The sequence below is a fragment of the Protopterus annectens genome, chromosome 7.part0, assembly GCF_019279795.1.
Source record: "Protopterus annectens isolate FY-2018-M chromosome 7.part0, PAN1.0, whole genome shotgun sequence".
NCBI classification, from domain to species: Eukaryota; Metazoa; Chordata; order Ceratodontiformes; family Protopteridae; genus Protopterus; species Protopterus annectens.
The window spans coordinates 1,464,225,180-1,464,249,094 of record NC_056739.1 but is presented as its reverse complement, the minus strand read 5'-3'; the positions used below and the strand labels follow the sequence as shown (position 1 = coordinate 1,464,249,094).

Below are 23,915 nucleotides of genomic sequence, written 5' to 3'. Positions count from 1 at the left end.
TTTAGTCATGTCTGTAACCTCAAAGGCAATACATAATTGTGTGCATAACTCATTGTAAATGGATAAATCTATACTGAGCCAGATCTGGAAAACCTACTGGCTGAAATTCAGTTTGAACTTTAACCCCCTCTCCTCCTCAACCTTCCCTCAGGGAATATAATCAAATACAACTCCCCTATCACTAGGGAACAGGTCCTTAATGCTCTAATGCCAAGACCACTGCAATTGGCCCAGACATTATTCCCATGCCCGCATGAAACATGACCGATCAGGCACTAATTGCTATTTAAGTACAGAATCCAAACAAGCTTCATGAATGGATAACAGCAACAGTCATCCCTCTGCGCAAAGATGGGCCACCTACAGATCCTGGAAACTACAGACCCACAAGTCTCGCTAGTCTTGTATACAAAGCCATGTAAATGATCAATGATATAGTAAACCTCCAGACACTGGACCCAACCCAATTTGGTTTCATCAAGGGCAGGTCAAGTCTACTCAACCTGGACAACTTCTGAGAAGTCACCAAAGCAATGGATGAGGGAAAATGGTTCACACTACCTATCTTTACCTGGCCGAGGCATTTCACAATACCCCACTCTGGCATTGTTGACAAACTGAAGCGGTTGGATACAAAAACTCATACGTCACCCATTGGCTAGCAAACTGGCTCACAGACAGGGCCCAGGCAGTTACATTTGGGGAATATCACCTCTATAAAGAGGCCATTCTCTAGTTGAGTCCCTCAGGGATGGTCCTTGGACAGCTCCTTTTTGGCATTTACTTCTATGTAGTCAAAGCCATTGTCAATGGTCTCTGGCTGACAAGATTTGCAGATGACTGTAAATTAGGAGCAGTCATCGAATCCCACACAGAAAGGGCTGACAAACTGGTATCAGACCCATGGACAAACTAAATGCCAAGAAATGCATAATAGTATAATTTGGGGAGTCATCCAACCCTGGTATCTATCATTATGACAATCACACTGCTTAAGAGTTGGCCCAGTAGTCAGAGAATTGGGGACACAGACAGTAATCAAGCCTTTGTCCATCAAATGACTACAGTAGTGAAATCATTCTAGGTTGCAATGGTTTAGATATAGATACAAGAACACTTCAGTATAACAAGCAGGAATGACTAGACTTCCTGTTGCTATCACCTCCCCTTCCATTTCATCTTGGACATCATAATGGACATCTATAGCAGGTTAAGAATGTGTTTAGAAATCTAGCTAGGGTCAGGTTAGTGGTAACTATTTTCACAGCATGAGAGTAAATGCAGTTATTTGGAATACTCAACTGATTAGTTCAGTGAACTGTACCCAGGCACGACTGGCACTGCATGTAACCATCTTAATACCCATTTCTACCAAAAATAAGGCAGACACTGAACCCACTGAAAAAAAACTCTTCCCTACCAAACTCAACTGCACCATCTTCTGATATGCAATTCTCACAGCTTTAAGGATGGTGGAAACCAAAGTTTCAAATACCCAACTGCCTCAAGATCCCACAAAGGAAATTTCTTGAGCAATTCCAGAGGTTGATCAAAGCTCACGCAAGCCCATCAGTGGGGTACATTCATTTTTACAGCCTGAAAATTGACAGTTTACATCAAACAGCCTGTACAAAGCTAACTGAGTCAGATAAATATGGCTTGCCTGCAAAAAGTGCCTGCCAATACTGCCTAATCTTACATCTCAAAACACTTGAGTAAAAACAAAGGCAAGGCATCTAGGTCCAAGGAATTAACTGATTCACTGTGTTCAGCATTCATCAGACCTATCATTGAGTACAATGCCACCTTTAGTATGTACCTAACCAGGCATATCCAACAAAAGGAACATCCACAAAAATTCCTCAGAGAATACAGGGCATAAATAAAATGTCCTATATGTACCGATTCAAGACCCTATGCCTGTACTCTGTCTCCTACAGACTGTTGAGGGGAAATCTATGCCTGGCATACAGGGCATTATCAAACTCCATTCTGACAGACCTGATGCATATTTGCAAAACAAACGGCACTGGAATTAGCCATTATAAAGACTTAAATTGTGCCTGTGATATAAATAGGACCTGTTGGAGAGAGAGTTATGTATCTCAGAGACTACCCCTTCTCTGGAACAGGCTCCCAAATTCATATGAAGCAGAGTTCCTCCCCAACCCAATTCAAGTGCAACTTGAGCAATTGGATGGGGAACTAGAAATTCATTTCTGGCTTGGCACCTCTCTAATGGACACAGCCTGTAAACGGTTCATCTCCCAAGCCCCTGCTTACACTCATCAAGGGTACTGGAATTTGTCAGATTTGGGATGAATGGCTAGGCTTAAAAAGGTCCTTGTGGGTGCTGGCCTAATGAACACATGTACCTACAAGAGGTGAGAAGCACTGACTCCTGGGAGCTACCAAGACAATCCTATTTAAAGTATTCTTTACATGGAAACCTGGTTTTAGTTTGAAATTATACAGGCAAATGATTCCAAAAGATATACGATGGGATCATCATAAACCTAAATATCTACTGGAGAGGGGCTTAAAATTACTGGCATAAAACTTACTGGTTTGCAACAAGTGATGAGATCAAAGGAAGCAACAGCAAAATTTGACTAGTCTCCAAATTACATTGACCTACAGAAAACTGGTTGGGGAAATTTAGTTTGAAATATTTCTAAGGGCAAGATAAAAACACCCGTCACTCAATATGGCAAATGAGATTAAGACAATAGGCATTACACATGCTGATAGAGAACAAAAAAGGGTATTAAAAACTGACCAGTCTTAAGCTAGGTTGCTGGATGTTCAAATGTACAGAAATGTGACATGGTCTGTTTTGTTAAAGCATGTCACTACAGCCACATATTTTCTATGTTTAATTTTAAATGCATATGCAGGTCTTCGTACACTCCTGTTAAATGGAGGGAAAGATTTTTGACATCTCTGAACTACTGATTTGTGACTGAAATGTTTGGAAGCTGACCCCATAAACAGGGTGCAAATTAACCTGCTATAGTAATGATGTGCTTGGGGTAAAGATGCAAATAATCAAAGCTTTGTAAGTTTAGTAGATGGAAGTAGAGCTCTCAACCAAAATGCTAATTTTGATAATGCTGCTCATTAAACCATGGTCATAAAGACTATAGAAAAATGACTCCCTTAAAATTCAGGAGTTGAATTGTGCTTTCTGTCCATATGCCTGCCATCCATCATACCCAGTTTATTAGCCCATTTATTCCCTTCACCAGGTGAGCTGACCAGAAGTGTCATCAATTCAGGCAGCCATTACGGGAATTTTGTGATTTTTCCACTTGCAAGCACGAACAAGCATGTTGGGCAAGGCACTAGGGATCAGACCAGCAAGGGGCTGACAGCAGAGATCTCCCCCTAACTTCTGCAAGGGCTATTTCCTCCAATAAACCTTACCCACCACTCATAGCATAAGTGGTGGTCTCTCTAGTCTCCATTAGGGAGATGTCATAGCCGTGTGTGCTTCTGATGGCAAATCCCACAGCCTCCCCCCACTAGAGAAGATAGTAGCCTATCTCCCTCACTCTACCCACTCCTTGCCAGACTAGTGCCAGGACTGCTAAATGACACCATCACTTGGGTCAAAAACAGAGCTTCATCCCACCGTGCCAAGGAGTCAGGAACATTTTCTGGAAAATAATGGAGCTGGCAGGAAGGGAAGTAAACAGTAGAAAATAGCATTAGTGAATAAGCAAATGATTAGCAAATGAATGCAATGGTTTAGCTATAGATACAAGAATACTCCAGTATAACAAGGAGGAATGATGAGACTTCCTGTTGCTATCACCACCCCTTCCAGTTGATCTTGGACATTGTAGTGGACATCTAGCATGTTAAGAATACATTTAGAAATCTAGCTAGGGTCAGGTCAGTGGTAACTTCACAGCATGAGAATAACTGCAGTTATTTGAAATACTCAACTTTATTTAGTTCAGTTAACTGTACCCAGCCATGACTGGTACTGCAGCTGACCATCTTAATACCCATTTCTACCAAAAATAAGGCATGTTTGCAGCCATTGAACCCACTGAAAAAAAACCTCTTCCCTACCAAACTCAACTTCACCAATTTCTGATATGCAACCTTCACAGCTTTAAGGATGGTGGAAACCCAAAGTGTCAAATACCCAACTGCCTCAAGATCTCACAAAGGAAATTTCTTAAACAAGTTCAGAGGTCGATCAAAGCTCACGCAAGCCCATCAGTGGGGTATACTCATTTTCAGCCTGAAAATTTACTGAGTCAGATAAATATGGCTTGCCTGCAAAAAAACTCCTCTCAATACTACCTAATCTTACTTCTCAAAACACGATTAGGAACTTTAAATCAAAGAAAATCTGGACAGGTAGAAACCTTACCTAGTTCCTCTTGCCACAGCTAAATGAGATGTCTAACATCTTAGCAAAAGCAGTACAAAAACAAACTCAAAAAAGTTCTGCTGGTATCCCAATTCCCCAAAGGATATAATAATGTCAGGCGGAAATTGCTGCAATATCCTCCCCATACACAATGACCTCATGGACTAAAGATTGAATCCCAAGCAAAAATCTGTTCAGAAAGTCTGCAAGTGCTGGTACAGGAGCGGTTGCCTACATATATGTTACTCTATGCAGGTGATTATGAAAATGCCTCAAAAGTAAGATAGATGCTTAAAGCAGCACTAAAGTGCTGTCTTTTCGCTGATAACAAAAACTTGGCCTGTGTCGTGGCATCTGATTATGAAGAAATCGATGGTGAGATCTCAAAGGTTGATACAATGTTACATGACATAGGACTAGGGAAACCTTCAGGCATGGAAAAGGGTTAGGAAGCTATAAGACTTGAACGTGGAAATATTTATGACATACTTGAATACATATGAATGGCTAAGTTCAGAGGAAATGGCATTTTTGCTTGATCAGCAGCATAACTCTTAAGCCTCTAACAGAAGTGTAGCTTGCTCAACCCAGTGCTCTACACCAGTTGCATCAACTAGCACCCATCCTCTTCAGCTATCCCTATCCATGACCCCCAATGAAAGAAAATCTCCGCTACTGGACACCAACCAGGTGGCCAGATACATGCTGTCTCCCTCCAGCTCGAGCAAAAAAAAAGTCCACTCCTTGCACTGGTATACCAATAAGGTGGCAAGATACATGCCACTTCCCTCCTGCACCAGCTCTTCAATGGAAGAACTAAAAACGCCAAGATCAGGCACCTGGAGTTCCTGAAATGCCTGAGCCAACCAGGTCCTATTTCTGCAGCTTGCCACCCCTAAACCACCTTCACATAATAAAAGAAAAGAAAATATATTGCTTTTCAACTGTAGCAAACTGCTTGCTACACACAGGTTAGACCATAAAGGGAGAGTTCAGTGCTCAGGTTTGACCACAAATGCAATACTGGCTTTTAAAAAAACAGTATTCATTAATGAGTGATCAGGATTGGCCAGTCACACTCCACAGTACTTTATGCCTGGGACTCCTGCCTAGCTACACTAGCAGCCTTAAAAAAATGTAGTATGTGAGAAAGCCTGAACAATCAAGATGTTTAACTGAAGCTCAAACCAAGGAAAAGCAGCTAAAGTTCAACTACAAGGTATTCTACAAGGTAAGGAGTACAAAATGGTATATTTGTTAGTGTCTCATCCTCACAGATACATACATGGTTCAATTCTGACCTCTAGTTATTGGCTAAGCTTGTAACAGGTCGGCAGATTGCTAGCTTAGTATTTATCTAGGCAGCTATATTCAAAACATGGAACAGTGGACTGGCTTTGCAAAACATTTGCTGGGAATAGTAATGGTGAATCGTTTACTATTAGATATGGAAATTATGGGAATCCCAGAATGATCCAATAGAATCTCTGACTTATTATAGAAAGAGACACACACTGTGTTAATTGTAGTCAGAATAGAATCTTAATAGCAGAAAGAATGGGGCTTGTGCATCACCTGTTACATATGTGGAACAATTAATACAACCTAAATGACTGGGGTTAGATTATCAGCCCGAAGTGCTGGAAGAACTAAGCAGTGAACTTAAGTGAAAGGGAGAATCCACATTTATGCTCAGGAATGGGATGCACATTCTTTTGAAGCATGACCATCCTTTGATACAGGCTGGAAAGGAATGCCCGAGTCCTTATTGCAAGGGGTGGGGATTGCCTACTTGGAATGCCCTCAAACTCCATCCATCCACTTAGCAGTCCTCTACATGTGCATACATCTATGGATAAGTACAAAAAGTCTCAAAATATCCTTGACTGCTGCTGAAAGATGTCCTTTTAGCAAACCCTCTCCCCTGTGACAGGAAAGAGGCTAATAGGCTGAGAAGGAACAGGCTAATAGGCTGAGAAGGAACAATCAGCAGAGGCAAAAGAAATCAAAATAACAATTTTTGTAAGACTTTCTAAAGTGATACTGAAAAAAAAATCAATCCAGATTTGTAAAACACAAATAATAAATGGAGAAAATTTAAAATTTAAGCTACAGCTCTCATAAGCATGTTTTGGTATTGGAAATTGCGTTTTTAAGGTCCAGATGAACCCATTAAGTCAAGAGCTGCCCTTGAGACTGGAAAGTACAGGCAGAAAAGCAAAACAAGCATCTCAGATGAACTTTTTGTACAGCTATAGATGCAATATACACATCTGAGGAAAGCTCACGAGAGAGTAAGCATCTTTATTGTATCTGCAATTAGAAGCACAAGACTGTAAAGTTATACTTTAACATTAAACTGGGTAGCAATATGGGCATGGATAGAATGGGTCAAGCGCACTGCTGGTGCAAAAGAACAGCTAAATCTGTGACATTAGGTAAGTGACTACTTTTTCAAAATGTTAAGTCATGAAATCATGCCAAAAAGATTCTGTACTAATGTATACAAAGTTTCCGGTCTCTTCCATGTCTTCAGAAAATTATCTTCTGCTTTTTTGCATATTTGCCAAAACCACTGTAATCTTAGTTCTTTTACAAATGTAGCTACCTTGACTTCTGCAATGACGTTCATATCTCAGTCTGTCCCCAGTGTGCACTCTACCACTGGTCTCATGCAGTTCATTCTTTACCCCTAGCTTCTGATTCACCACCCAGGTTATTTTTCAATAATGCAGTACCAGCAGCACCTGTTTCATGCACCTTGCTTTTCATTTCTTTAGATTTTTAATATCGCACACTACCTCTTGACACTCTGCCAGCTGACTGCAGCCCCTCTAATTCTAGCTATGACCTAGTCAGACTTACAGTCGCCCCAACATCCAACCCCTCCGATACTTAATTTGTTGGGTCTATATTAGTTCGCAGAAATTTATTTTCAGCGAACACCTTTACATTGGCATGTAAATCAGTGAAAATCACTGCCAAGATTCACTGAAATTTCCAAGGACAATGAAGTAATTGGCCAACTACACAACTTGGCCCTTTTTCCCCATTGTAGTGCAATCTCAAGAGTTGGTGTATGTATGTATGTATGTGTGTATATATATATATATATATATATATATATATATATATATATATATATATATATATATATATATATATATATATATTATATGTACATATCTCTACCTATGGGTGTGTGGGGACACAGCCCCCCAACTTGGGTGGGTTTTAGTTCTTTTTGCGTTCTGCTGTGCTGCAGGGCAATTGTTTCATTGCTCTTGGAAAATTCAGCAAAACACGGAAGTGATTTTTGCTGAGTACGTGTCAATGTAAAGGTGTTCCCTGAAGATACATTTCTGCAAACTAATATAGACCCAATTTGTTCCACTGTTTTCAGCTTTATTTCTCACATTTGCTGGCATAAATGTCTTGTCTGTACTCAGTTTCATCCCATGTTCCTTCAGTTTTGCATTCCATTTCCCATTTTGCTGAAAGCATGGTAGGCAATTTTGCTGACAAATTATATGGAGAAAGATTCAAAGTAATACATGCTGAAAGACAATAAGAAGAAATGGTGAAGAAACTTGAAATATTTAGGATGTAAAATGCACTTGCATTAGGGGGTTCCATAAGGCATATTATGGGCAGTCAAAGGAAAATACTAAAAATACAAGGAGCAAACATGTTCTATGCAGACTGCCTCAAAGCCCAATTCCTGTATTCGCTCTCCTACAAGGCTGTTGAGGGAAGGTCTCTGCCTGGCATAGAAGGCATCTTCAGACCCCACTCTGATGAACCTCCTTCATATAAAAGCAAAAGAAAGCACCAGAACTACCCACTCTTAAGACTCGAGCCTTGATATAAAAAGGATTTGCTGGAAAAACAGTTGTGCATCCGAAAGACTACCCCCTTTTCTGAAACAGGCTCCCCCATCCATCTGAGAATTTCCTCCCTAACACAGTTCATGTGTACCATGGACAAATGCATTGAGCACCAGAAATTCACCCCTGGTTTGGCATCCGTCTAACAGGCACACGCAGCCTGTAAATGGTTTTCACAGGCCGTCCCTTACACTACACCAAGGGCAGAGCATGTCAGAGATCTGGGGGAATGACTAGGTTTAAAAATGCCCCATTGGTAGTTAGCCTGGTACACAAGTCAGTGGACAATGATTTAAAGACTAAAGCTCATCCAACTCCCCCTCCCCTCAATACTACTTGGATAATGTTAAAATACTTAATTATCTGCAGGTCCAATACTCCAATCACAATTATGGTTCTATTAAGATACTCATTGTGGCACTGTAAAATTCTACCACACTATGCCCTGTGTCCTCTATTTTAATCCTGCCAATTTAAACAGTTTCACAGCTATCTAATAGTTTTGCAACAGTATAAACTGTCTTGGACAGTGAAGCACTTGTCCATTACAAATGCTCATTTATGCTACAAGCACCAACTAATACTGAGCACTGTGCACCACTGTGAATGGACAGGTTAGTTATAACGTGGTGGAAACCTTGTATGCCTAGCTATTCTTTCATCTTTCCACCATGAACACTTTGTACTTCAGGCTCAAAATGTTTTCACTCCCACACCTTAACCTAACATGTAGACCAGCAGTGACATACTTTTTCTGCACAAGGTAGCTCAGATCAACACAGAAATCAGCTGTAGATATCTGGAAAAATAAAACAATGTTTACAATACATTTATCGCATTGTGGTTTTAACAGCATGCCTACAAACTTGCCTCTAAGTTTGAATGAGTCTCCTTTTATGCAAATATAAATGACTTAATACTACAATAAACCACACATCTTTAGCCATCACTGCTGTAGATTTGTTCTACTGCAAGCAATCATCCACCGCGAATAATGTGTTACCAAAGAAATTTCTCATTAAAAATCAATACTAACTTAATAAAAAGTGCAAACAAAATTTTACATGACAACTACAATGTATACAATCTGCTTTCTTACAGAATAAAGATTGCTTACCTCAGCTGCTAAGTAATGTCCAGTAGCAAGATGCTTGAAGCGAAAAAGGCTATTCCAGTATCCAGCTCCACCTCTACATGGGTCATGCTGCACAACCTACATCATCAAATGAAACAATTATTTCCTACTTCATCCTAGTCCATTTCCCATGTCATTTTTGTCCTGCCCACTCCAGCCTACCCCATCCAAGGCCTGCAGAGAACAGACTGTACATTTTTCATTCTCCCATCTTATCCCAGGCAACAAAGAAACAAACTGAGCCATCTAACCAACTGCTTGACTAGCATTTAATTATGCTCTAACCCCATTCACCTTTTTGCAGCTCTCTGACTCTAATAATGCTTGGAACGTCCCACTATTGTTGTACATATTACAGGATTAAAAAAAGTCTGGTCATTCCAAGGTGGTGCCCATGCAACACACTTGGCTATTCCTCACCTCAATTATAACCAGGACATTGTCAAGAGTTTGCATTTCAGCTTGCTAACCTAACAGATATTACAAGCTCCATCTATTAGAAATGGCCAGATGCAAACAACCCACATATAGGAGTAGTACGCAGTTAAACAAGTCTTAAAAGTCTTATCCTCAAAATTCTATGGTCATACTTCTAACTGCAGTCACAGGACCCAGAGAATCATAGATGGTCTGGTACAAAAAAATTCAACAAACCAAAATCCTCATGACTTTGATCAACTTGTGTATTCTATGTACAAGACAAATCTAACCATGCAACTCTAAATTAAGATAAACTCATCAAAGGTTATTTTGCATCATTGATCCTATCAGCCTTATGGCCAAGATCAAATACAGTTATGAAAAGCTAAATAGCAATGCTCTCTACAGTTTTTTTTTTTTTTTTAATTTCTCTCAAAGAAAAACTGAAAAGCAACTGGAAAATGTTGCTTTCCGCTCTTTAGAAATTACCTGCAATAACTATTAATCTGTCATCGGCTATCACACTGCAAATCAAACTTCCAGAGATTAGTAGTTCTGGTCCAAACTAGCTGCAATTCTAGATACATTTTGACACACCCAGCTGAACAAATTTGTCAAATGCAATGTTTTATAATACCGAAAACAATTAAATAAATACTTAAATTTGTGGAACTGTAATATTAACTGAAAGACAGCATTATCTAAAAACCAGAGCTACAAAATTCACATTTTTGTAAAGAAAAAAGCTGATATGCTTGCACATTTAAAGCAAACTTGTCACAGTGATGCAGCGTTTGCACTACTACCTCACATTGTTTCACTGTATAGTTTGGTTCTTCGCTGGGATGCCTTCTGTGTAGACTCTGTACATTCTCCCTGTAACTGTGTGGGACTTAACTGGATACTCCCACCACCTTGCACATCCAAAGTGCTGGAGGTGAACTGGCAATCCTCCACAACTGCTCTGTGTTCATGCCAAATGAATTCATACACATTTTGCAAAAGAGTTGTGCCCCTTTCAGTACTAGTTGTACTGTCTTGCATCCAGTGAGTGCTAGGAAAAGCTTTGGCTTCCTTGCAATCCTGAATTAGATTAAACAAACATTTCAAGAATGATTTGCCAAGCGATACTTAAAATTCTCTACCCAAGTCAAAGTAGTTTTTGCCACCTATGTGCCTTTTTGTAATCATAAAAAAGTGGCTTTTTGTCTTGAGGACAGATTACACAAGTTCAGAGCATACTCATTAAACCTGTTGGAATTTCATTTACAGAATTTCTACTGTAATCTGAAGGAACCTCTCTAAAGTATCCCGTGGGGTTTTGGCTAACAATTAACAGTGGAAAATGAAAACTTCATGAAAATGTCCCCATAGCTTACAGCAGTCTATGACAGAGTTTTAACACATTTTAACAAATTAATTAATGAAAGTCCTTTGTTCTTTTAGTGAAACTGAAAGACTTTTTTTAAATTTAGACCAGAAATGCTGCTTGCCATTACTGAAAACTTAAAGCAAGTTTGTATTTAGTCCAACTCCCTACACAATCTTGCAACAGTGGCATAACCTGGTGTTTCTACACTTCACTATCTTTCTACCACTTTTATTACATAGCTCTGATAAATGGACTGGTCATGTGACCCTTTCTCAGCCACAATCTGGGCAACAGTACATAGATAATTACAAGACTAAAATTTACCAATTATATATCAAGTAATGAAAAGTGAAAATGGCATCATAGGCCAACAGTAATTGTACATAAACATAAGAACTGATCATTTTTCTTGAATTTTAAGGCAGAGTGGAAAGTGAGTAACTGTGACAAATTAAGTGTTCAGTTTAAACCTAGAAACATTTTCCATTTATGGAGTTGCTTACTAAAGATCCTGTCTTAAGGTGCAAGCAATTTAACTAGCAAAGCACCGTAGTTCAGGCAATATTGCCTTACTTCAAGTCACAGGCCCTCCCCTCAGTCTAAACAAACTGTAGTCCATTTTGCAAAAGACGTCTGGTCTTTCGGCTTTTTCCAGTTAGGGGTCGTCACAGCGGAACTCCGGTCCGCTAATTGGCAGTAGATTTTTACGTGCCAAGTTGCCAGCCCTGATGCACAACCTTCAACGAAGGTATGCCCACTCACGCAGGTCTCCACACAGAAAACGCATTAGCTGAGAATCGAACAGGACATCTTACTGAGAGGCAACAACGCTACCGCAGCACCACCACCGCAGCTCCGTTGCAAAAAAAAGCATCAGCAGACTTTCAAAGACCTAAAATGGTTAAGTTACACTTCTGTAGACTCAAGTACACTGTTGTCTTGGCAGTGTCTTGTCTTGTAAAGACCTAAATGTTCTCTGCAGTGCTTTTGTGGTTTCTACCAATGCAAGTTTCCAAAGCAACATGTAGCACTGTGCGCACGCACACAGTCTATGGATTCTATAGGATCTTGGTCTGGTTTGCTTTCTTTCAGAAACACTAATGCCTTTCCACTCTGTGTGACAACTACTTAAAATGTCACCAACCAGCTAAGTACTTCAGTGTAGGTGCTTTGGTTACTGTTTTCAGCATTTTGAAGATCTTTTCTCATAAGTTCAGTATCAGTCCATATTGGGTTCCAGTTCTTTAATGTCATGCATTTAAAAATACTCCACCTTTCTTGAAATCCAGAGAGTCTGCAAACCACCAGAGGGATCTAGATATATCTTAACTACATATTGTTTTCAAGCCTACAGATAAGACAATCCATATATCTTGGCTCTAACTCGATTTTAGTTTATGGTCTGAGGCTATTCTGTCACAATCTCTTTAATAAATCAGTCCTGCATCATGCAGTTCTTATAGTTTTGCTCTACACCAGTACAGCACTTGATCTCCTTGCACAGTTCTCTGAAACACTGAATGTACGTACAAATCCTTATGTCCATCCACAAAGGTAATTTTAAAGCATACCACTCAAAGCAATGTTGACGATTCTATCTTTGAAAAAAAAAAAAAAAAAAAACTTGGTTTGCATTAATCTCAATCTCAGAAAAAAATGTTTGACCATAAAGTCTATAATGGACTGGATAGTGCTATTTAAATTCTTTATTCAGGCCTTGCTGAAGTGACATTACTGTAACAAATTGTGTTGCTGAGCCTCTCAACAGGCTCTGTGCTTCTGGGTTATACCATTTTTCCATATAGCTTGGCTCCCCAAATTCTACACTGCAAAACTAGCAGATTTTTCTGGCACATGAACTAGGCTTCACTGTAGAACCTTCTCCAATTATACAACCTGGGTACAACAGAACAAGCCACTAAATATCACACTAAATTTACGGACATTAACCCTACATTCAACACATTTTTCACCGGGCCAATCCTTTCATTTAAAACCTAATATAGCAAAGTCAAACAATGGTTAAGTGTTCACCTCTCAGACAAGGTACAGGGGTTAATTCTCAGTGAGAAAAATTGACCACATGGGCAGCTAAGCTTAGTACATCCCTATGAAGCTATGAATTTTTCGCTTAGCTGGCATTTCTTATTCTCATATTAATACACAGTCGGCTTCTGAAAACTTTGGTTTTACAGGGCCAGAATTAACAATTTCCACGACAAAACTGCTCTTTCAAACCCAGTATTACGTGTGTGTAAAAACATGCAACATTACACTACCAGTATCCAGACTGGCCTTCATACTAAGTTTTTTTCTCCCAACTGGTCTTCATATCCCTTTTTTAATCCCAGTTCCTGATCATTGCTTTTCTAAACTTAACATTTTTCACACTACACACAGGGCAAATAAACATTCAAGTAGTACTCATGGGCAAATTACTCAGTTTTCATGACTTGCAAGCAAGCCTCTGAATGTAAATTCTACATTTTCATTTTACACACTTCAGCCAAATACTACTTGCACAACAGCTTTCATAGTCTTCTACAAGGTTAAAGCCACACTTGCAGCATGAGAGTTTACAGGTTACTTGCATCTTTGCCTTAAGATTTATGCCTTACTTCTCAAAAAGCTCTTTACATGCCCCCCTCAAGATCTTTCAAATCTGACAAATGTCACTCAACTGACGGTGCAGAATTAATCAATATTAAATGTTTCTCTTAACCTGCCCCTAGACAAGTCATTTCTGATGCTTTGTTACAATTTTACAATTGTATCATGCAACTCAGTTATGTAACAATGAAAACCTTGCATGCAAAATGTCAGTTCAGTAAGCATCAGCAAGACTTTTGACACCAAGTAGTTTTGAAAAATGGTGAAAAGCACATTTCTCAGACAGTAGTAATTCAAAAGCTTTAGTCTCCATTACCGCCTTTTTTTTAAAGCTTTCATGGATTCTTCGTCCATATGCAAAAATGAAACTGTACCATTTTAGTTTTCCTGGGAACTCTAGATTTATTCCAGACTACAAATGATTTTGAATCCACAATCTGTAATCCTCAAATCACCATGATGCAGGATGTTGCCAAGCAGCTGCAACTAAACTTTCTCTGAAAATTCTTCCATTTCTTCTGCCATAATGTACCTTTCCCTCCACAACATATGGAGTGCAGCTTTACTTCTAACGCATGCATCGATTACTTCTGGTGGTTTGTATAGAAAACAGCCTAATTTCTGACATCTGTATCAATTGCTATCAAGATGGGTGAAACAACGGAGACCAGTGCCCTGCTGCAAGCTTCATCAGCATGTACATTTCATAGTACACAACTGTAAAAAAAAGTTCAGTCAATAAGTTGAAGGCACAAATTTCTGGGAGCTATTAACACCTATACAGTTGGAACATGTGGAATGGTACTGGACTACAGAAAAAACCTTTGGAAATGCTTGAAAAGTAACTTCCCACACTGAAGTATTTCACTAACATCTTTATCACTAACTTCAAACTTAACAGTTCTTACAGACTGTCATTTCAATAATTTAAAAAAATTTACCTACACAAGAATACTAATGCTCATCTTTTCAGAAGATAAATGAATCACCTCATATCTGGGTTGATAACTTTGGTAGTTATGTATTATGACCTATAAAAAGTGCTACTTCAGTTACTGTATTAGAGAGTAGTCTCTTTACCCTCCTCAAACCAGACTCTTACTAGAGAAATTCATAGGTATTACAACAAGCAATTTAAGTTGTACCTTTATTCAGTGAAATCTTGATACTTTATATCCTATGAGTTTCTCTGCTACTTGACACTATTTTCCAATTACTTTGTTGAGGTCCACCTTTGTACTCTGAAATTAGCAACCATTCACAAAAATATCAGTGTCCTCCAATTACCTTACAAATATGTTATCTGCCTAGAACAGGTTTAGCAATATCTCTTTCTTGCAATACTCCTGACACACTCAATTCCTTAAAGATATTGAACAGTAAAACTCATGATCCAGTTCCTCATAGCTCCAGCAGTGGGAATCAAAAACTAGAGCATCCATCTTGATTTTAAGAGTTACTTCCTGCAAATGCTCTATATCTATATGATGTATGCAAGTTACCAAACAAATACTCCTCCATACAGTCCAAACTCTAACAGTATGTGACCAACATTTTCTTCCTACACCCTCATTCAAGTCTCCAATCTCCACATATACTGCACACTTCTACATCTGGATGAGAGACCTCTTGCATCTAGTAATATGGACATAGAACAACCACCTCATTCCCTTCATATTGACATGTCCTATACAGTTTTCCATTGAAATCTCGTTGTGTAGGCTGTCAAATGACATGTAGTAGAAAGGCACTTTTCAAAGATGCACAATGCTACACCAGACTACTGCAAGTATACAATAATGAATGTGCAGTGTAATGCAATAGTCCGAGTTCGGTATTGTGAGCTGAGATCGCAGTACATAGAGAACAGGAAATGCACCCTTTTCCTCACTATAGTGTGATCTCTGAGTTGGCATATATAATTTGTAGGGGGTGTGGGGGGCTTCACCCTGCAAAACAGCAAAAAAAATGTGCCATTGACTTAACAGTCAAACGGTAAGTTACGCTTAACAGCTTGGGTGACTGATGTCATCTAAAGCTATGTTGAATCACATCAAATGCGAATGCCAGTGAACAGACAGTCGATACTGTGCAGGCATTGGGATTACAGCTCCGACATTATATTTCACTTAATCAAAGTGCTTTCTGTTTCTCACCAGAGCCTGTTTTATGTCACATGGTCCCTCTCCTCCATGCAGCATGCCTTCTAAAAAAGAACACCTTTCAAACTTATGATTTACTATGGTCAAACCTCACCAACCTTTTCCATTAGCATCATAATCCTGGAAAGACAACAAATGCAATCTTTAGAGCCTCAATGCAACACTACATCAACACACATTTAAACCTCCAGATTCCTTTTGGAGTATTAAGTTAAGCACGGTTTATCCCAAATAATTTTATCATATTTTTCACAAAATGTTAAAGGTTTGACAAAAATACCTGCAGTCCCAGTTCCAATCAATCCATATTACAAAGTAAACCATTAGTTCTTAAATGCTACAAATAATCTCTGCCTGTCACATACAAGCACAATTATGCCTCCATAACGCAGAAGGAATATTTATCACTTTTTGTTTTACAAGATGACCCGAGAGATCAAGCTTATCAGTTGAACAGGTACTCCATACCAGTCAAGTGTCAGATGTACATATATCAGGATATCTTGATTTCTTTTTATATTGTGTATCACACCTTAGACTCAATCACCTTGAGAGCCAAAGGGTCTAAACAAAATTTAAACTAAAGATGGGACAAGTCCACCCATGTCTTGCATATTAAACAAAAGTCAGAAATAGACTTATGTAAAGATTAACCAGCTCAAAAGGCCAAACAGCTACTTCCACATGAACATTCTTTGGTAAAATAATTCTAGGAGAATCTAAACTCACTATCAGCGTTTGACATAACCAGCCTACCAACCTTCCAACATTCCAATTTTCAAAATATTGAAAAAGGTCTTTCTTCCTCCTGCCATAAATTAAAGATCCATCATTTATCAGCTATTAGTATGCTTTGCCACTATGCCAGAACCACCAAACCCAAAATCATAATTTGAAATAGGGATGGGTCAACAACAAAAATATGGGTCATTCCCTCCTCTTAACTATGTAACACCACAAACTAATTTTCCCTGTAGTAATCTCTTCACATTCTAAAATGTATTAAAAAGTTTAAATTTGGTATCTGTTCTTTCTTATGAATACGCAAATTCTATTAGTATATCACTACCTTGAGATTTCACAATCTTGCTACTTAAACCTTTACTTATTTTCATATCTATCAGGTGCCACTACAACAGCCACTAAAGATATGTCAACCAACAAAAATCTGTAAAACATGCTTATACTCTAAGCCCTTTCATTTGTGCCTGATAATGTTTTAATACTGATGGACCAGGTCCCCTATCATCTCTACTGCAATGATGTCCATCATAAGTTTAAGCCAGCCACAATCTTTGAAGCTCCCAGGCTAACTCCAATACTAATTATAAAATAACTGCTCTTGAAAGACAAACTTATAAGTTTTATAAAAATACTTGCATTTCATATTGCCCGTCTCCCTCCTAAAGCTTTTGCAGCTCTTCCATGTGATCCTTGCTAGTTTTCATAAATTGTACAATAACTCCTTATTTTCTTAAATTGTTCAGTCCACCATAACATGCTGCTGTGCCTGTCCCAAAGCAGTCAAACTATTAAGGCATTATACCCATTAAGAAAAGCCTCTTACTTTAAATACTGTAGGAAAACAACAATGTTACTCCAAGCACGAGAGCACAAAGATACATACAAGAAACCAAGGAGGACATCATATGAAACTGCTTTTGGATGTAGCTTCACTGTGTCCTTCAATAGTAACCATACCATTAGAGGTTTTAGCCTACCTTTTTAAATAATTTGTAAATACTTCATTGTCATAAATAACCTGCATTCATGTTTTCTTGTTTTTGGAAATGAATAAAAATATTTAAAAAAAAAATAGTAACCATACCATCAATGAGCCATATTGAATAGAATCTTTTTACATCTATCCCTAATGAATATGAAACAGAAGCTGTCAAGAATGGTTTGCTGCAAGAAGTGATTTTAAATGCAGATTTAGTGAATCTTATTTGTATATTGCTGGAATTAATCTTGGAAAAATATTGTTATTTTTGAAAAGGAGTTTTATCTACAGAAGTGGGGTGTCGTTATGGGCACCCCATGTGCAAACTCTTATGCTAACCTCATTAAGTATAATTGGGAGGACACATCTAACATTCACAATACATCATGCTTTATCGATGTTTTGTGGATGATGTCTTTATTATGGTCGGGTGGAGAACCTTTAACTACAGAGTTTTGTTCTCTATCTTGAATCTAGAACCGATTTTCATAAATTTACTTTGGATTTCTCTGAGTGCAAGTACTACTTTTTATTAATGCCTTGTGTTTCCTATTTTCTACTTACTACTAATCCACTGTGTAGTTTACATCCTTCCCATTGTAACTGGGGAAATCCTTACTAAATTCTATCCATTTTTAATGCCAATAAACTACTAACACACACTGTCATTGATACACGGGAAACATGTAGTATTAAGTAAAATCTGCCAATATGTCTCCCTGTATTCCAAAAAACTAGTCCAACCCCCCCCCCCTCGCTCTATATACAAAAAACAGTAACACTACATGTTCTTACAGTAGGTACGGGCTTATGTTAATATTGTACTTAGAAGTATTGCAAATTTACATTTTGTCATTAGAAGTACAACAAACTGTAAAAGTTTTAAAGGAAGATGCTTTTACAAAAATGTATTTAACAAAGTTTAACATTTTTATTGGTTTAAATGAATGGTTGGCAGTATAAAAGAAAGTACGCGTGGTGGTTTTATCTGATGAAGTTCTGTTTTGTGTAATAAAGGGAACGAAAGCCACTTATTACCTTATTACAGTGTCTGGTCTTGTTTTGCGAGGAAGCTTTGCTATATATGTGGCGATTTACTTTAGTATTTAAAATAATTGTGGTTCATTATGCATTTGTATCTGATGAACCATATGTTACGCAAAAGTGCTCATCTTGTGTCATTTTGTCCATTTAAGTGTATTTCAGTCATGTCAGTCCCACGGGTTATTTTTACTTTGTATTTTTTATACTCCAGTTTGGGCTTCTGGGTGCTGTTTGGTTGTTTTATTCTTTGACAAATTAATACTTGGTGTACAGCCATGAACTTAATGAAAAATCTGAAATGCCCACTTCCATGCCACTGAGTGATACAAGACATGCGTGGGGTAAAAATTTCATATTTTAATGAGACCCTCCCATCACTGAAGGCCATGTCTCACCTTCTGCAGTGTTGGTTTTGGTTATTAGCAGGTATCAAGGGGGGGAAACAAAAAGTCTGCTCACAAGTCCCACAAAAACTTCCCACATATCTAAACCTTAGAAAAAATATATTAAATTGTAACATAAATAAATAGAAAGAACATCAAATAAAACTACATGCACACCCAATTACCTTCACAGAAATAAGTTATCTACAATAGTAAAAATAAAAAACTACCTCAACAGCATAAAACGCCTTTCAAATAATCTATGCAGGATTTTATGAGTAGGCAATGTACACACTAGTCAAAACACTAAGTTACTGCAGCTAACTGAAAAGGGTATGAAACTAAAAAATAATCTATATAAAATGTGTGTATGTGAGGGGTATCAGAGTTTAGTATTGAAATATCTGCATTATAAGTTTATGAACCCACTTGAGACTTTGCCGATTGACAAACCCATCATCTTAAGTTTATAGTGCAGGCCAAGGCATCATATTGAAGACCTCCAAGCATACACACGTCTATGTTTACACACAGTTCATGCACACCGACTCAGCAAGAGTTAGCCACTTCCTATTTAGTCTTGCATTCTAGTCAATGAATGCAAAGGACCAAATCGTTCCACTATCATCTCTTCAATTTTATACTGCATAAATGCCATCTGACATTTCTCAGATTATACACTTAAAATTCTTAAGGCTTTACAGCTGTCTGTTTCGCTATGGCCAACCCAACCTGAATTAGAAGGTAGGGAAACCAATTTTCTTCAGGTATTCAAAAGCTACTAATGTCAGTAACCATATACAGAGAAGAAATGTTGAGGTTAATGTTATCTACCTATACTGGAATGGATTTTCTAAACAAAGATGATCATTACTTCAACTTCCTTTTTTTAATACTTACTTCAACTTCCCACAGTGCTTTGGAACTTGTTGCTGAAGTAGCAGATTGCCGTCCAGTGGTTCTCAGAAAAATGTACTGTTTTCTCTGTCGTTCATCACAAGTTAGAAACTTTTCCTGCTCAGCATGGAACAACCTTACAACATCACCCTAACAAAAAGCAAAATTGCTATTCAGTAAAAAAAATTTTAAAGCCATTTTAGGTACGAGTATTGTAAAAACTTACCCCTTTCAGGATATCATCTTTGTTATCACTCCATTTCATAAACAATACAATTTTCCAGCTTGTGTTGCAGTTCACAGAATTAACCTAAAAGATATTTAAAAAATGTTACAACTCCACAGTTAAAAATGCCACTATCCCAAATTGGTTTCTTGCAGCTTTCCTTATGCAAAGTGCAAGAACTTTTTTACACATATACATTTCATATTAAGATTTCTTGCTATCAGGAAGATACTGAAACTCCATACACACGCATCTTGGAAAATTGCACAGCACAAATTTCATGGTTTATAAGAAATCTAAACCATACACAGTTCACTCACAATGCAACATGCTTAAAACACTTCGTACACCACACTGGAATGTGGCTTTATAACCTGTACAAGCTTGTACTAGAGCACAAAGGCAACATTGTCCCACCCCCCCCCTTTTTTTTTTTTTTTTTAATTATTACACAGAGCATTCTTTGCATTTAAACATATCCCCTTGTCCTGTACAGTTTGCCAGTATAAACCAATTAGAACAAAGCTTAAAACTGGACACTAAAGTGTACTGTACAAGTTCGTATTAACAAGTGCCTAAACTAATAACTACTTCTCTTCCTCACAAGTTAACACCATTCTTGACTAGATTTCTGCTGCTTATCCAATAGAGTTTTGTGGTGCAACAGACAGCACACTTGCCTCTGGTGATGAAGATCAGGAAAGTGTGGGTTCTACTCGCACATAAGATACCTGGATTGCTGACAATGCAGTGCATTTAGGGGTGCTGCAGTGCAGTAACACCTATTTCATGGGACATTAGAGGTCCCATGAGTGGATGGTAGCTCAGGTGCATGAAAATTCCCCAATTTATGTGCCATAGGAAGCTTCCAGACTCCCTGGTCAGATTTCCTCTAGAAGTCTAAATACCACCTCTTGGCTGCCCTGAAGAGAAGCCAACAGCCTAGTGGGACTAACCTGGTCAACAAAAGATTAATTTATCTTCAAAATTAACACCCCCTAATGAAATTTAAATACAAAAAATTATGGAATACATGCAGATTTTGTAACTAGCTCTAATGGCGTAGAACTGATTCAATTAATGACAGTGGGAGAAATAGTTTGTCCACTGTATTCTAAAACATTTAATACCTCAAATTCACACACTAGACCTAATGTCCTCCCATTTTTCTTTTTGGCAACTTTTACATGTCACCCTGAAGAGATAAAACGTTCAGTTCAGAGCAAAATGTACCCGAAATGAAATTTGACAAACATTGACCTTGTTCTTATATGACTTACAAAAAAAGGTAGTCTATATAGCTTTTTTTTTGTTTTTTTCTTTTCTTTTTACACTTCTGTAATCAGTGTATCTGTACTGTATATTGAGTTATATAGGTGATATAACAGCAAAACACATGGTTTGAAAGACGGAACACTGATATGAACTGCATAATGTAGAGCACTCAAGCATGCATTTGTATAAAATGCGGAAAATGCTATCCTTAAAAGTTTATAAGATGAAGAACCAGATTTGTAATTTGTTGCACAACTGATTTACTTATGTCACAAGCATATTTGAGCACTAATTGCAAAACTAAATTAACTTGTCTTTTTTGCATCCTGCTTTTGAAATTTAAATGTCTAGCTACTTATGAATAATAAAGCATATTAAATTTTACAGACACCATGAAACTGACTAAGATGAAGGAAAAAAAGCATAATCAGTCCAATAAATACAAAGCACATTCATTTTTGAAGTACCTGTAAGTTATCTGACTGCAATAATCCGAAAGGCTTTGCTATTTTCACTTTTAAAACATTGCTGTACTTTTTGATCAGCACAGTTTTCATTTAATGTTAACTGTCTCGCTATATCTAGACAAATACAAAATGCACACAGCAATACGAATACAATATTGTACAGGGGTACAATAGCAAAATATGTTTACAGATGTTCCCCTCTATATTAGGGCTTCACCTCTTCAATCTTTATGCTAATTCTAAGAAAATCCACAGAGAAAAGGGAAGAAAAAAAATACAACTTCCCACCCTCTATGGCACCAATCAAATCTTATAATCCATATTAAACAGTACATTCACCGCAACAGCCAACACAATGAAACATTGCAATCTAAAAGCTCACCTCAGGAAACATTATGAGTTGACCAAATTTAACCACAGGTAATGCAAGTCTTTTTTTTGGCGTGGGTCCACCTAACCTGCCACAACTGCTCCCCCCTGCACCTGAGTGATGTGTTTGCTCCTATTAAGTTAAGAGCCCCCCAGCCCATTCATTCCCTGGATGAGTATGGTGTTACAGACTGGAGCTACTCTACAGATCTCAAAAGCTATACCATTCCCCAACCGCTCAACAACCTGCAGGCTCCTTTGTATCTGCTACGGAGGTGGGTGTGTGACTTCTCAAGCATGTGGCACATGATTTTTATCTTGGTTACACTATATTCTTCATGCTGCATCACGAATACATCTGCATTCGTCTAAGTGGCACAACTGCAACTAAACTATCTGCCCTCTGGGGGGGAGCCACCATCTTGCCTTTAGTATAAATCTACCTCAGCTTGGCATCACCAGCACCAATGCAACTAATCTAAGCCACTGGGGAGCAATCAGGGCTTTAACCCGCAATGTCACAGGGCCACAAGACAGTGTTCACATCATAGACACCTATGACATTGCATTCCCAGTCCTTGCATGAACTGTACCATAAGGTTTAAATACATACAAACTATATGTACAGATACTGCAGGGTCAGTAGCCAGGATCTTACTTTAGTGACAGAGACCAAGCACCTCACCATGGTTAACAGAAGGATAAACACAATTTTTAAAGTTGTAAAACATTTCAATCACTTCTTAAAGATATGAAATGAATGCCTGGACAAGGTGATCAACCAGCAATGAAAACCAAGTACCCAACATACCCGCACAACTTAAGTACTCAACTAGGCCTCTTCATGCTAAACCTAATCAATTTAACAGATAATTTGGGCTGTCACCACCCATACACTGACCCTATGATATGTACGCTTTTATAATGCAAATAAATGTTACTTGCTGAAAGATGCACAGTTTCAGCTTAACTGCTGTTTAACAAAAATGGATTTACACAACAAAGCAAAGAAACATTTAAAACTTCTGCACACTGTATCCAAATGAACACTGCACTACTTCATTTAACATGAGGTACCACACCTCTACTGTTCAGACAGAGGAAGTACTACATAAGGTATAAACGTAGTAGCCAGGTTAGTTCCAAGTTCTTGGATACAGAGACCTGGAATATTCGGAATAATTTCATATAGTTTATTACCTTTCTTACTCATGGGTCAGTATGTTTTTGATCAGATTCTGAATGAGAGCGGTTTATTAAAATTGAAGCTCAAGCTCTTCTGGGTACATACAACATTGCTATTACAGTCAATAACTTACTGGTTCCCATAACCTCATCCCTCTGAATATCGGATTACAACAGCTGCACTTTAACAAAACCCATAAAATGAACAGATCAGTCTTCTGTTTGTGGATCATATGAAAAAGTGAATCATGTATAGTCTTTGCAAATTATATACTGAACTCCTAAAGTAAAGTATTGCATCTAAATACAGCTTGGTGCAAACAACCAGTTCTTTTTTGATGCCACAGCAGGCTAACTGGCCTAATTTAGCAAG

At 38.1% G+C, this 23,915-nt stretch overlaps 1 protein-coding gene across 1 annotated transcript in view; it reads right to left on the bottom strand.

Annotated features, from left to right (window-relative positions):
• The window catches only part of ITPR1 (inositol 1,4,5-trisphosphate receptor type 1), a 2,510,606-nt gene that overhangs the window by 1,921,537 nt on the left and 565,154 nt on the right, over positions 1-23,915 (bottom strand). The window contains exons 8-10 of the mRNA XM_044076407.1: positions 20,247-20,330; positions 20,024-20,170; positions 9,392-9,487 (exon numbers count right to left, since the gene is read on the bottom strand). Of these exons, the coding sequence (XP_043932342.1) occupies positions 9,392-9,487; positions 20,024-20,170; positions 20,247-20,330 (327 nt within the window). The remainder of the gene's footprint in view (positions 1-9,391; positions 9,488-20,023; positions 20,171-20,246; positions 20,331-23,915) is intronic.